The sequence below is a fragment of the Haliotis asinina genome, chromosome 2 (assembly GCF_037392515.1).
Source record: "Haliotis asinina isolate JCU_RB_2024 chromosome 2, JCU_Hal_asi_v2, whole genome shotgun sequence".
Classification (NCBI taxonomy): domain Eukaryota; kingdom Metazoa; phylum Mollusca; class Gastropoda; order Lepetellida; family Haliotidae; genus Haliotis; species Haliotis asinina.
This window is the reverse complement of record NC_090281.1, coordinates 101,823,741-101,841,035: the sequence shown is the minus strand read 5'-3', so window position 1 is coordinate 101,841,035 and position 17,295 is coordinate 101,823,741. Positions and strand designations below refer to the sequence as shown.

Here is a 17,295-nt window from a genome sequence, read left to right as displayed (position 1 = left end):
GGATAATAACCAGGACAAAATGTCAGGAACACATCACCCCTGTGCTTTGGTCACTGCACTGGCCCCCAGTAAAGAGGAGAATACAGTACAAAATAATTTACATCACCTACTCAACCCTCTATGACTTCAATTCTCCAGCTTACCTGAAAGACATCATCGAAATCTATCGTCCAACTCATGCCTTGAGGTCTGAGAAAAGAGGCATCCTGAAAATGCCAGCAACAAAAACATCCATGAGCGACAGAGCTTTCAGTGCTGCTGCACCAGCTTTGTGGAACTCTCTGCCAGCTGAACTGAGATCAGTGTCTTCCTTGGAAACATTTAGGAGCCAACTTAAAAAACATCTTTTCCTAGCTACCTACTAGTTTCTCCTCTTTGTTTGCACAGCGCCACTGAGCAGCATTGGTTGGACATTAGGCGCTTAACAAATGCATTACTATTATTATGTTTTACAGATTAGGATAGAATGCAGCAGAGAGGGTTGGGGTGATCCTGGCACAGTCAGGCTGGTAAAGCTCATCATCAGCTCAGGACCCTCGCCCCCTCTACACGCAGCCCAGACAGCAAATGGGACTTCTCCCAGGAAACACTGCCTAGTCGAACCCACCAAGAACTTTCCGGAAAATATAAAGGCTCCCCAACACTGCAGCCTTCTGCATTACGCAGATTGTCAGAAGGGCTGTGCTCCCGGTGGCGAACCCAGGTACTCTCCTGATCTGTGCCAAGAGATCAGGAGGTACCAAACCAAGGAGACCGAGAACAATGGGGAGCCTGACGATAGTGTACTTGGGATGCCAGTGAGACATTTCAAAGGCAAGGTCCACATATTATATCGTGCCTTTCGTGAATCTTGCCAATCACATTGCTGTCAAAAGGGACAGAAAATTCAATGATAATAATTTCATTGGTTTTATTGAAAAGGACAAGATCAGGTTTGTTGGCTGGAATTCATCTCAGGCTGTAAATTGGCCTATTCCAGAGACGTGTAAAAGCATCATTTTCCAGGAGACCCTGGACATGTCGTACCATGCATGGACCTCAGGGTCAAAGCCACAGGCATGGCGGAGACGATAGTAAAAGCAGTGAGCCATGCCATCATGTCTTTTAAGATATGCTGTTTCTGCCAAGGAAGGGCATCCACTGACAAGGTGTTGGACAGTCTGTGTAAATTCATTGCAAAGACAACATTTCATGTTCACATTTTCCTTAAGAATAACATTCTGGCAATTGTGAGTGGGAAGTGACTGGTCCTGAGCAGCAAAACGGAAGCCCTCAGTTTCACATTTGAGACCAGGCGACTTCATCCAGGCAAAGCAGTCGGTTGGATTGCTGTTCTGTTCCACACACTGCATGAACACACGATGCAATGGTTTCTCAGACAGCTTCTCCACAAAGGACTGACTCTGGGCAGACTTGGTAAAGGACTTCACCTAGTTTACTCCCATCGCTGTACCATCCAGCAGTACATCACCATTAACAAAATCAATCTCAAATTTCAGATTGTGTCCAACAAACTTGGCACGCTTAAAAAAGCTGTGGAATTCCTTGCTTTCATCATGAGTCTTGACGTGCATCACCAGAGGATCATCTGATAAAAAATGTGTGCAAAAGTACACAGTGAAATTCTATCATGAAGAGCCTCCACATTAATCAAACCCCCACTTGCAGAATTGATTGGCATATATAAACGATTAAGAGAGGAATGAGGGTGCTGTGCTCTGTTATCAGACATGATCCTTCTGGTCAGGCGGTCAAGACTCTGGATGTCTTGTTTGGTCCAATCAACCACTCAAAGGGAACAGGAGAGGACTGGCACTGCAAAAGTATTGGTGGCTTTGACCTTGTTTTCGAGCATTTAGTGCTGAGTTCCAGATTTTCTTCAAACAAGATTTATACTCGGCCCAAAGGTTATCTTGAATCTGGGCATTGTCGCTTGTCTCGAACTTGCATTCCAAGATAAGTGTAGGCCTGATCTTCCACAAGATGCTCAATAACTCCTCCCCCTTGTAACTTGACCGATCCATCATTAGTTACCATGCCACGTTTCAGATGAAGAGTATTACATTTGTCGGGTCCAAATGTCATGCCAATATCATTAGAGAAGGACTTGACAAGGAGAACCTGTTCTTTCAAACTGGTCTCTCCTTTGGCAAGGAGCTCGATGTCATCCATGTAGAGATGAGTAAGAGGTGTTGGGGATCTGTGCTGAGGAGGTCTGGGATGGTAACCCTCCTCCGTATTGAGCAGAATACACAAAGGATTTAGAGACAAACAAAAAAGGAAAGGACTAAAGGAGTCCCCCTGGAAAATTCCCCTTCTGATTGGAATAGATTCCAAAGTCTACACCTGCCTTTTCGGGTGTATCTCAAGTTGAGTCGACCAGCAACTCATTAAAGACTTGAGTAAATCAAGTAGTCGCTCAGGGAAGTCAGTAGACTGAAGTCAATCCAGCACATGGAGAGGTTGTGGTGATATGTTTTAGCCTCTTCCAAAATCATTTTCTGTACCAGATGTTGATCCTTGCACGCCCAACATCCATTTCTTGCCCCCTTCTGCTCTCTGTAAATTATCTCATTAGACGAGCAATAAGATGACACAAGGTTCGTCAAACACCCTGTGAATAATTTATATTGAGTATTCAAACACGTGATAGGGCGGAAGTTTTTCAGATGAGTCAAGTCTCCTTTGTTGGGTAGAAGTTTTGTGCGACCTTTGCAAAACCATGGAGGAACATCACCCGTGTCCACAAGAGAACTAGAACAGTGAAGAAGTGGTGTTTGGACACAGGGAAACAGTTTCCAATACCAGTTTCCAAAACTATCAGGCCCTGGAGCTGTATTAGATTTGGACTTCTTTATAACAGTCTTCAAGCAATCTGGCGAGATGTAACAGACAAACGACTTGGTTAATTTCACATGAATTGCATGGTCATAATCACCGACCCATGGTGCCTCCAGGTTACAGTTGCCGGGTTACAGTTTCCAGAACCTTTCATTGGCAGCCATGGGAGGCTGTTTATCATGTTCATCAACACCACTTGTCTTGAGTTGCCTGTAGAATTGCTTTTCATTATTTCTAAAAAGCTTATTTTGTGTAATTTGTTTCTCTTTTACCATTTTTTCTTTCTTTCAGTCCAATTTTTTAAGGGAATCAACAATTTGGAGAAGTACCTTTTCTTTTGTTGTCTTGTATTGTAATTTTAATTTTCTCTAAATTGCCTTTTGTCATTTAGACATGGGATTCCCTGATGATCTTAATTTCAGGCACAGCTCTAGCCAGGAAATATATTTTCTAGTTTCTGTTAATTTTACTTGAAACCGGTTTTTCCTTGGTTTATTGTGTTTACTGATGGTAGGGCTACTGCATTTGTTACTTGTGGTATTACTACTGTGTTGTTTACCTGTGGTAGAACTACTGTGTTCTTTACCTGTGGTAGGACTACTGCATTGTTTACCTGTGGTAGGACTACTGTGTTGTTTACCTGTGGTAGAACTACTGCAGTGTTTTCTGATGGTAGGATTACTGCATTGTTTACTTATGGTAGGACTACTGTATTGTTTACTTGTGGTAGGACTGCTGCATTGTTTACCTGTGGTAGGACTACTGTGTTGTTTACCTGTGGTAGGAGTACTGCATTGTGTACCTGTGGTAGAACTACTGCAGTGTTTTCTGATGGTAGGATTACTGTATTGTTTACTTATGGTAGGACTACTGTGTTGTTTACCTGTGGTAGGACTACTGTATTGTTTACCTGTGGTAGGACTACTGTGTTGTTTACCTGTGGTAGGAGTACTGCATTGTGTACCTGTGGTAGAACTACTGCAGTGTTTTCTGATGGTAGGATTACTGTATTGTTTACTTATGGTAGGACTACTGTGTTGTTTTCCTGTTGTATTACTACTGCATTGTTTACCTGTGGTAGGACTACTGGAGTGTTTACTGATGGGATGATTACTGCATTGTTTACTTATAGTATCACTACTGTATTGTTTACTTGTGGTACTGTATTGTTTTCCTGTGGTATTACTACTGCATTGTTTACTTATGGTAGGACTACTGTATTGTTTACTTGTGGTAGGACTGCTGTATTGTTTACTTGTGGTACTGCGTTGTTCTCCTGTGGTATTACTACTACATTGTTTACTTATGGTAGGACTACTGTATTGTTTACTTATGGTAGGACTACTGTATTGTTTACTTGTGGTAGGACTGCTGTATTGTTTACTTGTGGTACTGCGTTGTTTTCCTGTGGTATTACTACTGCATTGTTTACTTATGGTAGAAGTACTGTATTGTTTACTTGTGGTAGGACTGCTGTATTGTTTACTTGTGGTAGGACTACTGTATTGTTTACTTGTGGTACTGCGTTGTTTTCCTGTGGTATTACTACTGCACTGTTTACCTGTGGTAGGACTACTGCATTATTTGCTTACTGTAAAACTATAGCATTGTTTACCTGTGGTGGAACTATCGGGTTGATAACCTTAGGAGAAGTAGTGCAGTAGCGGCCTGTGGGTGAAGTATTGCAATAGTGGTCTGTGGGTGAAGTATTGCAATAGTGGTCTGTGGGTGAAGTATTGCAATAGTGGTCTGTGGGTGAAGTACTGCAATAGTGGTCTGTGGGTGAAGAGTTAACCCTAACCCTAACCCTAAACCTGAAGTATTTCTTTGGCTGCCAGTGGCAGAATGTTCTTAATAAAGAGTTTAAGTATATATTTTCAGGGTTTAATTTCCCAATGGGACAGAGAGAAAAAGACATTTGAACCAGGTTACCTGCAGAACATGCTTTGTGATGAAGAAGGCGTACTGTCGTAAGTATTGTTTGATAACAATTTATTGTCGTAGGTATTGCCTTATAGAGAAGTTGTATCACTGAAAGTAGTGTGTAACGAAGAAGGTGTACTGTAGTAAGGATTGTTTGATGAAGATTATTGTCTTATAGAGAAGTTGTATCACAAAAAGTGCTGTGTGTTGAAGATATACTGTTGTAAGTATTGTGTAGTTAAGGTGTACTGTAGTGAGTATTGTGGAGTTAAGGTGTACTGTTGTAAGTACTGTGTGGTGAAGATATACTGTTGTAAGTATTGTGTAGTTAAGGTGTACTGTAGTAAGTATTGTGTAGTTAAGGTGTACTGTAGTAAGTATTGTGTAGTTAAGGTGTACTGTAGTAAGTACTGTGTGGTGAAGATATACTGTAGTAAGTATTGTGTAGTTAAGGTGTACTGTAGTAAGTATTGTGTAGTTAAGGTGTACTGTAGTGAGTATTGTGTAGCTAATGTGTACTGTAGTGAGTATTGTGTAGCTAAGGTGTACTGTAGTGAGTATTGTGTAGTTAAGGAGTACTGTAGTGAGTATTGTGTGGTGAAGATATACTGTAGTAAGTATTGTGTAGTTAAGGTGTACTGTAGTAAGTATTGTGTAGTTAAGGTGTACTGTAGGAAGAATTGTGTACTTAAGGTGTACTGCAGTGAGAATTGTGGAGTTAAGGTGTACTGTAGTAAATATTGTGTGTTAAAGGTGTACTGTAGTAAATAATGAGTAATAGTTAAGGTGTACTTTAGTAAGTTTTTTGTGGTAAAGGTGTACTGTAGGAAGTATTTTGTGGTAAATGTGTACTGTAGACATGAGAATGTGTTGTCATTGATCATGGAGGTGATACAGACATGAGAATGTGTTGTCATTGATCATGGAGGTGATACGGACATGAGAATGTGTTGTCATTGATCATGGAGGTGATACGGACATGAGAATGTGTTGTCATTGATCATGGAGGTGATACGGACATGAGAATGTGTTGTCATTGATCATGGAGGTGATACGGACATGAGAATGTGTTGTCATTGATCATGGAGGTGATACGGACATGAGAATGTGTTGTCATTGATCATGGAGGTTATACGGACATGAGAATGTGTTGTCATTGATCATGGAGGTTATACGGACATGAGAATGTGTTGTCATTGATCATGGAGGTGATACGGACATGAGAATGTGTTGTCATTGATCATGGAGGTGATACGGACATGAGAATGTGTTGTCATTGATCATGGAGGTGATACAGACATGAGAATGTGTTGTCATTGATCATGGAGGTTATACGGACATGAGAATGTGTTGTCATTGATCATGGAGGTGATACGGACATGAGAATGTGTTGTCATTGATCATGGAGGTGATACGGACATGAGAATGTGTTGTCATTGATCATGGAAGTGTTACGGACATGAGAATGTGTTGTCATTGATCATGGAGGTGATACGGACATGAGAATGTGTTGTCATTGATCATGGAGGTGATACGGACATGAGAATGTGTTGTCATTGATCATGGAGGTGATACGGACATGAGAATGTGTTGTCATTGATCATGGAGGTGATACGGACATGAGAATGTGTTGTCATTGATCATGGAGGTGATACAGACATGAGAATGTGTTGTCATTGATCATGGAGGTTATACGGACATGAGAATGTGTTGTCATTGATCATGGAGGTGATACGGACATGAGAATGTGTTGTCATTGATCATGGAGGTGATACGGACATGAGAATGTGTTGTCATTGATCATGGAGGTGATACAGACATGAGAATGTGTTGTCATTGATCATGGAGGTGATACGGACATGAGAATGTGTTGTCATTGATCATGGAGGTGATACGGACATGAGAATGTGTTGTCATTGATCATGGAGGTGATACGGACATGAGAATGTGTTGTCATTGATCATGGAAGTGTTACGGACATGAGAATGTGTTGTCAAAGTTTCTTAGAAGTGATACTTCAATTTTTGTGGTTCCTCTTCCAGATTTGCCAAGTCATACAAAACATCTGGCCTGAAGGGATTGTGTGTCAACCTTCTCCCCATTACAAAGGCCAACAGTAGCTGTACTGTTCAGCTGGTCAAGCAAGGGCAGAATGGCCATGTGACTGTTGGCCTTGGACCAGAGAACCTCCCTGTTGAGAAGGGCATCGGCGTTGTGGCTGGATCTGCTGCTTTCAGTCTCACTGATGGAATGTAGGTCCTTTGTCCATTTTACCACAAACTGTTTTCAAAGAAAATATCTCAAGGCAGAGATCAAGTAATACCTCCTTGAACATAAATGTACAATGAATTTTAATGCAATGAATATTGTCAGGCCTTTTGTTTGGAAAGCATCCCAATCTTGATTCAGTTCTCTGCCAATGAAACTGCTTAGTTTGTAGATATTTTCCAACACTGTTACTTTTGAGAGGTGTGTTATGCTATTATTTTTTATTATTATTATTGTGTATTTAAATAGCACACATATCCAGGCAACTAGTGCTTGCTCAAGACACTGACATATATTTCCCTCAATCACAGGATGTCCATATCAATGGTCCATTGTATTATCAGTCACAACTCCCAGGGGAGTATACAATTCTTGCTGCCTCTAGGTGCACCAGACATTTTTGTACCTGTCACATCCTATTGAGGTACCCATTCACAGCTGGGTGGATTGGGACAGATAGTCACCAGAAACAGTTTGCACACAAAGTTGACTCCAAGGTTTTTACAGGTCACAGGCAACACCTCAAATCTCACTGGATAGCTAGCCTGGTGCTTTAACCAGCTCGCCCACCGCGCCCCCATTTAAACTCAAGGCACTTATTGTCATTTCATAATTTCAAGGCATTTATTGCCATTGTTTACACTGATTTTCACTGTTTACATTCAGTTCACTGATTTTTCACTGTTCACTCAAGGCATTGAGTTTCACCTCAGTTCACTGATTTTCACTGTTTACATTCAGTTCACTGATTTTTCACTGTTCACTCAAGGCATTGAGTTTCACCTCAGTTCACTGATTTTCACTGTTTACACTCAATTCACTTATTTTCACTGTTTTTGCTGAAGGCTCTTATTGTCCCTGTTTACACTTAAGGCACTTAGTCACTCTTTAAACTCAAGACACTGCTGTTGTTTACACTCAAGACACTGATTGTAATTGTTGACACTCAAGGCACTGATTGTCTGCCATAACAATAGCATGTCACAGTGCACCATGACAATAGCATGTCAGTCACAGTGCACCATGACAATAGCATGTCATTCACGGTGCACCATGACAATAGCATGTCAGTCATAGTGCACCATGACAATAGCATGTCAGTGACAGTGCACCATGACAATAGCATGTCAGTGACAGTGCACCATGACAATAGCATGTCAGTCACAGTGCACCATGACAATAGCATGTCAGTCACAGTGCACCATGACAATAGCATGTCAGTCACAGTGCACCATGACAATAGCATGTCAGTCACAGTGCACCATGCCAATAGCATGTCAGTCTCAGTGCACCATGACAATAGCATGTCAGTCACAGTGCACCATGACAATAGCATGTCAGTCACAGTGCACCATGACAATAGCATGTCACTCACAGTGCACCATGACAATAGCATGTCAGTCAAAGTGCACCATGACAATAGCATGTCACTCACAGTGCACCATGACAATAGCATGTCAGTCACAGTGCACCAAGACCATAACATGGCCCAATGTTGGATCAACATCCACTTAATTCTTCAATATCTCTCACCTACCCTGAAATGTTTATGCAAGTCTTACAATACTATGACAGCAAACATGACATTCTTCATTCTGTAACATCAACTCAATTAGATGCACTCTCTGTATCTTTACTGGACGGTCTTCTGGACAGCTTGATGCAGGCTCAAGAACACAGAATGTGTTTCTGAATGCAAATACTTCAAATATTATTCATGTTTCAAACAATTTAAAACTTGTTTATTTCGGAATTAATTAAACTATTAGATAACAGGCCCTGCTAAAAATCCACAATCCATTTTCTTGATCAGGAAAAAGTTTGATCATGGCAACAACAAAATGAACAAAAGATAACTCTTCCTTAGATGACCTTAATTTATTTAATAAAAGGATGCAGGGCGTACTTATTTAATAAAAGGATGCAGGGCATCCTTATTTAATAATAGGATGCAGGGCATCCTTATTTAATAAAAGGATGCAGGGCGTACTTATGTTTTCAGTCATCAATGAGACATGGCATGAACATAAAATAACTTGACAAGACATCTGTTTTTGATATGAACAACCATTGGCTACTTATTAAAACACTATTGGATATATGGTGTCACTGCTTAGATATTTTCATTCTGGAAGATGTTTCCATTATTTTGCAATGTGCACATATTTTTGTGGGTGCAGCAGTTGAAATCACCTCTAGTGAATGTACTGTACTTCAAGTGAATGTGCTGACACAAACTGTAAACATCACATGCACAGAAACCACAATCACATTTTTGATTTAGTCACTATACATTATTTGTTAACAACTGCCCAATCAAATGCAAGATGGCCAAACGGATTTGACCAGTCAGACAATGGCTACTGTTTAGGATTTGGCAGAACTGACAAAATTCCACAGTCACTGACACTTTCCCTCAACAAGCGAAAATCTGCATAAAACACAGATATCTGACCTGAGGTACATAGGCTTATGGCTTTCAGATGATATGATAACCATTAGCCACTATTTCCGCAAGTTGACATCCTTGAATATTGACAAAAATGCTATTTTCACCGACTATTTACTCACTGTTGATAGTGTTGTAGCATCCTCTTTATGCATCACCCTGAAGCAATCATACAGAAAATAGCATTCAGAATTGTACAGGTACAAAACCTTTTTGAAATGAAGGTTCATAAGGTCTGTACGAATGTCCACTTTCGTGATTTGGTAAGCTCCTTTCTGATTGGTCAATCTCCAAGGTTACCTGGGTTTGTAAGACTCGTTAGAGGAGTGTAATGAAAAGTACTGAAACTAAAATGACTTAGACTGATTTTTCAACTTACATATGATTCCAGAATACACAATCCAAGAGGCCACCATGTTAAATGAGTTCTCAGCGCAGCACATATGTTGATTAAATTGTAGCCACTTGATAGATAAGCATGCAAAAATTACACTGAAATTATGTGATACCAGGTAAGATGATTCCTCACAAATGTGCCAAATTTCACGTGGATCTTATGAAAATTAAATAAATAAAATGGAACTTGGAACTTACATTCACTCTAGAACACAACCAACTAAATGATGCTGGAAGGCTCTGTTTTCTTTTGATGCTGGAATACTATAATTTTTCCTTTTCCTGACTTATGCTTGTAATGCTTGTCCCCTACGATGTGAATGATAGTGGAACACTTGAATCCCTTATAGTTAAAAGTTCATTTACTCATGAGTTACCTCCCTTTTCCATACTTGTCACTCACTCCATATGTTTTCAGCTCTATCCTTTGATATTATGTCCTGTTATCCAATTTACAATTTTGAGGTCTTTGCAGGTACCAATTATCAATGGCTGATCCTCATGCCCCTCCAATGCCAGTTGTACATTAATCCATGTTGTCCAGTTTTCGTTGCAGACATTGCATTAATTTATCAAATTATTACTGATTTCTTTTCCCTCTATAGATGTAACATGGACTGAGTGAGAAGGTTTTTACATATCACGGGTGATAACCTGAATATATTGCTGATACCTGTGTGTTGCTACCTATTGCTGATATTCATCCTTCTTGTGAATGGCCGAATACTTAACCAAGTCGAAGTCTATTGTTACAAAGTTGGTGTTGTAGATGAAGAGGTCAGAATTTCGTGAAACTGCCTCTCACCAACTGTGCTGAAGTGTCAGAGGTAATTTTATCAAGACCTCATGCCTCCTGCCCAAGCAGACACTTTTGCTGATCTGTCGATGCAGATGAGCGTCTGCGGCAACCATGACAAATCTTCATGGGTTGAAGATGTTAGGTACCAGAGTCAACATCTTCCTTGCAGCTTCCAGGAGTCAACCATCAGCAGAGCAAAGCTGAGGTTGAAGTCGATTAGATCTACGTCTGCAACATCTTCAACAGCGCAGCAGATGACTCAAGACAGCTACACAGACACACAGCTACACACATTGCACATCGGAGGAGCAGCAATTCCAGCAGTCAGTGCAGAACTTCAACCCAGGAGTGTTCATGAAGCAGTTCATGCAACAGATGCTGTCCCTGACAGAACATTGTTATGCTGAAGAGACGGCTTCACAGCAGTCCTCTATGATGACAACATTCAGGTGGGAGCCTTCTTCACAAGATACAGCTGGCATGGATCATCATTAATGAAGAACTCATGTACAGATAGAAGAAACTATGATCTACAGTCGTGAAGGTTCCACGAATATCATTGAAGTTCAGGAAGAGCCCTCTTCACACTGACGTTCCAGTAGAAGAGGATCACCATCAAGGCGCAGTTGCTTCATGTCTGAGTCCAGCAGATCTCACAGCCACAAATCAGCATCACCTTCCTGCAGAGAGGGCCATTCTCAAAGAGAAGAACATCCGCTAACAGAGAATATGCGAAAGGAGCATTTGTGGAAGGAACATTCGCGAAAGGAGGACTTGGAAACATCTAACAGGATGTTTACATATGAAGAAGGGCAACTATGTCTTCTCAGAAGCAGAGATCCTATTGTGGTTTGCCAACATCTTGGTTTGAGCATCTCCCTCCTTGGACGTAGCAGTAAAACCTTACGAGAATGTCACTGTAGACTACTGCAGCAGCACAGACCAATCTCTAGCAACATAGACATTTGTCAGCAGAGACAGTAACAACGCACCTTAGATGTAGATAGTACCTTAGTGTTCTCGGACGCTTCAACTACATCTGGCCCCGAGGTTATAAAACTTTCCTGAGTACGACCTCGTGCTCAAATCCGGTTTCGTGCTCAACTCAGAACTCAGACTCAGTAAATGGAGGTTATAAATAAATCTGAGTACGTGTTCGTGCTCAACTTGAGCATGAAACCCTTATGATCTCAAGTATGCTAAGGACCGTGCTCAACGCTGAGTTCGATGTCAACAATGGCAGCTCACCTGCGTCAGATTCGACAGGCTCGGAGGAGATCGCGCGTACCGAGAGTATTTCGAGATCGTTCGAATCCGCTCGAAGATATGGGAGAGGACGAGGTCTTCGACAGATATCGTTTTAGGCCGAGAACGATCATTTATTTGCTCGGTCTACTGAATTTACCCAGGCACACAGCACAGAACTGTTCACTGCCACCACTTTTGCAGCTACTCATCTGTCTCCGCTTCTTGGCGACTGGAGCTATGCATCTGTTGGTTGGGGATAGCCTCAACATTTCCAGATCAACTGCCGGCAGATGCATACGGGCAGTATCATTAAAAATAGCACAGCTTTCTAGAAATTTCATCAAGTTTCCAGTTGGAAGGGACGCCGTTCGTGCAAAGGAGGCATTCCGCAACATTGCAGGTACGTACATTGGGATTTCCCCAATATAAAAATACCTAGATGATTTCATTGGTGCAGTACGCGTCAGTGCCATTTCTATTGGCCAGTGTATTGGTTGAGGGGTTGAGGACGTGTCACACATCGAAACATTAACGTACGTGAAATTTATGTTAGCGATAAGTTTTACCTTAGCAAAGGGCTTTGGTTGTCAATGAAAACTATTTTATCACGTGAAAATGAAAAATGCTATCTGTGTGAGACCATGCCATTGTTTTGTACTTGCAGGTTTTCCAAATGTTGTCGGGTGCATCGACGGGACTTTCGTAAGAATACAGCGGCCTACTGCTAACGAGGGAGACTTCGTGAACCGGAGAGGTTACCATTCTCTAAATGTTCAGGTAACTATCGATATGAACAAATACAATCCGTTAATGTTTAGTTCGAAGATGGTGTAGGTGTCACATGTGTTTTTGTTTTGTCATTGTATTAAGGATTAATTTTGTTTGTTGCTGTTGTGTTGTTTTTTTTTAAATTCTGTCTTCTCTTCTACAGATGTGCTGCGATGCAAATTTTAAGATCACCAGTTGTAATGCCAGCTGGCCCGGGTCAGTACACGATAGCCGCATCTTCCGGACATCAACACTGTGCTGTATGTTTGAAAATGGTATCATATTTTTCTCAAACGTTACCTAGCGTGAAACCCATAAATATTTTAGGTTGCCAAAATATCAAGATTAATGGTACTGTTATTTTGGTGTTAAATTGTAGAATAATTGCAGTAATGTGTTAATTTATTGCTTGTAATGGGTATTCTATCATAAACATTGTCTTCAAGTTAAATGAAGATGAATGTATCATTCCAGCACCAAGCATAATATTACTATTGCAATTATTTTTTGCTGAAATAAATATCACAAATCATACACCTACAAATTTAATTAATACACTATGCTGTCATCTTATATAAGTTTTCATTTGTTTGTTTAAGGACAGTACACTGGCTTTCTACTGGGGGACTCAGTCTACCCATGTCGTTGGTTCCTCCTGACACCTTTGCTGAACTCAACCACTCGAGCAGAGGAGAGATACAACGGCTCTTTGTGCAGGACAAGGGTGCTTATTGAGCAGACATTTGGCATTCTGAAACGGTGATTTCAGTGCCTGCATAATGAGCTTAGAGCCACACCAAGGAATGCTGTGCAATATGTTATAGCATGTGTTGTGTTACACAATTTTGGGATTGAAAGGGGAGATATAATTAATAATGAAGACAATCCTGTACCACCAACACCAAATGTTAATGATAATTATGTACCATTGAATACAGGTCAAAATGATGGTTGTGACGTGAGACATCACATTATTCGGACATTTTTCAGTCATTAATCATAAGTACCATTAGTTTATACCAATTACACTCATAGCAGTAATACACTGCATTAATGATTGTCACCCTGAAAAACATGGATAAAACTGACATTGTATAACAATATTCCTTTGACAGAGGTTTATTTCAGACCACTGGCTCAGACTAAGATAGTATTTTTTTTAATCACTGAGATTTCCTCAGATACTGAGAGGCAATGTACATAACATTATCACTTGTTGATGATTTCAAATGCACAAAGTATTATCCAGATTGACAATCATTCTGTGTAGAATTTCTGATGGTAAGTTTTTCCACTGAACTGTACCTATGAAATATAAGCATTTTAGGATATTCATCCTCAATATCAAATTCTGCTGATGTCATGATACAGAAGTTTCATGAATCAAGATGTGTCACAATACCCATGTGAAGGTTTGATATGTATCACGACACCATTTTTCGCTGCATTATTCTATAAATGTTGTTAAAATTTCAATGTTACTATTTCATATTTTATAATTGTCCATGAACATATCGACATGTTTGATTATCAAAGACTGAACAGTTGTAATCATCCATCTTTGTGCATCATAATGATCAGTTGAAACATTAAAAAACATTTTACAACTGCAAAATGTGAATGATACATAAATATATTCAAATCAGTAGTTTGAACACTAAATATTGATACAGTTTTCATTGTATCAACAATTGTATCTTATAAGAAAAAGTGTTGATGCATCGGTGTAAGTGGCAACCCTGTGAAATTCCTAATTCATTTTACAAAATCTTATTAAATGCACAAAGTGGACAATATGTCATAACACTGGAAAGGTAGTCTTTAGTGATATGTATGAAAAAGTCAGCAACAATATTGAACAATTGTAGTGATATATACAGGCATAAGTGGGATTCCGACACAATCCCCTATCCCCACACAACCAATAAGTACATGTGCATAACTCAGACTTGTTAGTTAACATAGGAACAATACAATTAAGAATACTAGATAAATCACAAGAAGACATGCCGTCAAATCCGTTTCATTGTCATACATGGACCCAAGTGCTTCATTTGCCAGTCTACTCATACAAAGCTGTGACTTACACAGTTCAGCCAGTGTTTACCATTACTGAAATCTTTGCAGTAACCCACCATTTTGAGAAAAAAATCCCATAGTTTCAGTCTTATGGGTATTGACATTCATACTAGTTACAGAACAAATCTTTTCCAAAGCACCTAATGTTTGTTTAATCTGTACTGTAGATTAAGCAAGAGTGGAAACGTTACACAAGTATATGAGCAAATACATGTATCATGAAATGATAATTCATACCAAAATCCATATTTACTTGTAACCAGTACAAGCAATACATTAGTATTCAAATATTAGGAAAGTATGGAATATTAGTTTCATCATGTATCAGTTATAGCTTAGACAAGACTCCTGTCAAAAGCAGTAAAACTTATTTCACAGGCATTCTGTTGAAAAAGGTGTAAGTCATGACCACACGATTTTACAGATGTTCTGAAGTTAAAATCCTAGCCTGAAGTAATCAGAACTCAACTGTAAGACAAAAAATTCACTAAGTCAAGGGTTATGTCTAGACAGGTTAATAAATTGCTTTGATGAGGTAAACATGCCATCACCTACAATAAAATAACATTGTGCTGACACCAGTTAAGGTCATTATACAAACACCAGTTAAGGGTCGTTAACACATGCCTAAAACAGTACACTCTGATCACTTCCATAGTCTTAATTAATTGATAAATGAAGTTGAAGAATATCTGTGCACTTAAAATTCAGCACTGATAAGTGCCAATCTGGCAAGAAAAATAACCTGAAGAAAGTGTGTTTGTCTTATCATATGCACTAAATTTGGAATACACAGATATGATAATGAGAAGAAACAGACCTTGTGAATTCTGAAGCAATGCCATCTTAACCTGGAGACAGGTGCAAATACGGTTTCAAGTCATTTTTCTGCTAACGACATACTACAACTTACATCTTTTATACAAAGTAGTTCTTACGTTCCTATTTCAGAACCATCTACTTAATAAAACTTGAGTGCATTTGGATGTTATTTATTCTTCAGTATCACAATGTTCCAACGAAACTCCAAATTCTGCATTCATCTTTAGTTGATAATAAACTGATTTGACATGGAGCAACTGAATTTCTGAATCTAATTTCTTTTGATTTTTCTCTAACATTTGAATTTCAAGTTCGAGCTTTCTTTGTTCAAGTTTGATCCTCTTGGTGTCCTCAATGGTATTTTCATACGTAGCCTCAGCTTGATTGCGTCTTTGCTTCCGGCTTTTCTTTATCTCTGTAAGCATAAGGACAGATGTATTTGACATGGTAGTGTACAGTTGTTCTTCTAACAATGGTCCAACTTATCTTCTGTTTGGGTGACAACTTTGGATGATATTCTGTGCAAATATTTTACATTTTGGTAGTATTGTACTAGTATTATGGTAACCACATTACAACTGTGACAATAATGAAATATGCAGATCACTTCTTTGTTTGTTGTTTTACATACAAAAGTAAACTATTTCAAATGTACCATCTGAATTGCTTTACTGCTGTGGCACTGCCCTTTCATCTTGTGTTTCTTCACCTACTAGGCCTGTAAAAGATGGAATCATAATTTTTTAATTCAATAATTTAAAAGAAATTTATATTTTATCCGAACACTGATATATGTTTGGTTTTTTTTCAAATTAAAGGAATTAATAATTTAACAACACAGGTAATTGATAATGTTTTCAGTTGAACACAATGAAAAATTAATGTATCATGGTAATGAAAATTCTGAGTTAAGGGAGACAGATGTTTGATGTTGTGCATGAGATGTATATACTTTTACATGTAAATAGTACACAGAGACAAAAAATGTTTGGTTTACCTTGTACTGCAGTGCCAGTTTACTCACCAGTGGCATGGGCATCTGAGAAAAGAAAAGCAAAAATTATTTTTAACATATTTTAAATTGCTTCAAGTCAGCACATTTGAATGCTATGAATGAATAATTTTCTTCAAGTTTATTCTTTGACACACATTAATCGTTTCCTAAATACTTTGGCACTGATGTAAAGCACAAACAATGTTTTCTTTACTATGATCACATACACAGCAGGCTGTGTCTGATAGTAAGTACTTGATATGTCCATGAAGATAGTGTCCGCAACTTTTACCTTATTTCATAATGTCAAAGTTTTAAGTGCCACCACATGCATCAGGATTATCAGAATATTTGCACAAAGTTCATATCAATCTTTAAAAATCTGAAGAAAAAACCTACTACCTAACAACATACCATCAGTGTCAATGCCATGATCCAGGCCATGAATGCCTGGCCTCCCTTCCAGTGACTAGGAGAGGGCCTCATCTACACTTGTTAGTGGTGGTGGTGCAGGCCCTCCACCAGTTACGGACATTGACCTCTTGAGGCCATCTATCCTTGCCTTAGCTGTAATAAACAAATTGCAGTTTAAATTCAGTTATTGTTACACATATTAGTATTTGGAATATATCTGAATCATAAATAATGACCATTGAAATTGGCATGTGTTCATGTGTTATGAAGATAGTAACAGTTACTTTCAGTAGT

At 39.2% G+C, this 17,295-nt stretch overlaps 1 protein-coding gene and 1 pseudogene across 1 annotated transcript in view; both read left to right on the top strand.

Moving 5' to 3' along the window:
• Positions 1–17,295, top strand: part of LOC137272175 (uncharacterized) — a 550,405-nt gene that overhangs the window by 114,685 nt on the left and 418,425 nt on the right. The window contains exons 14-15 of the mRNA XM_067804527.1: positions 4,723–4,811; positions 6,807–7,016. Of these exons, the coding sequence (XP_067660628.1) occupies positions 4,723–4,811; positions 6,807–7,016 (299 nt within the window). The remainder of the gene's footprint in view (positions 1–4,722; positions 4,812–6,806; positions 7,017–17,295) is intronic.
• LOC137274727 (putative nuclease HARBI1) lies at positions 11,850–13,689 on the top strand (annotated as a pseudogene).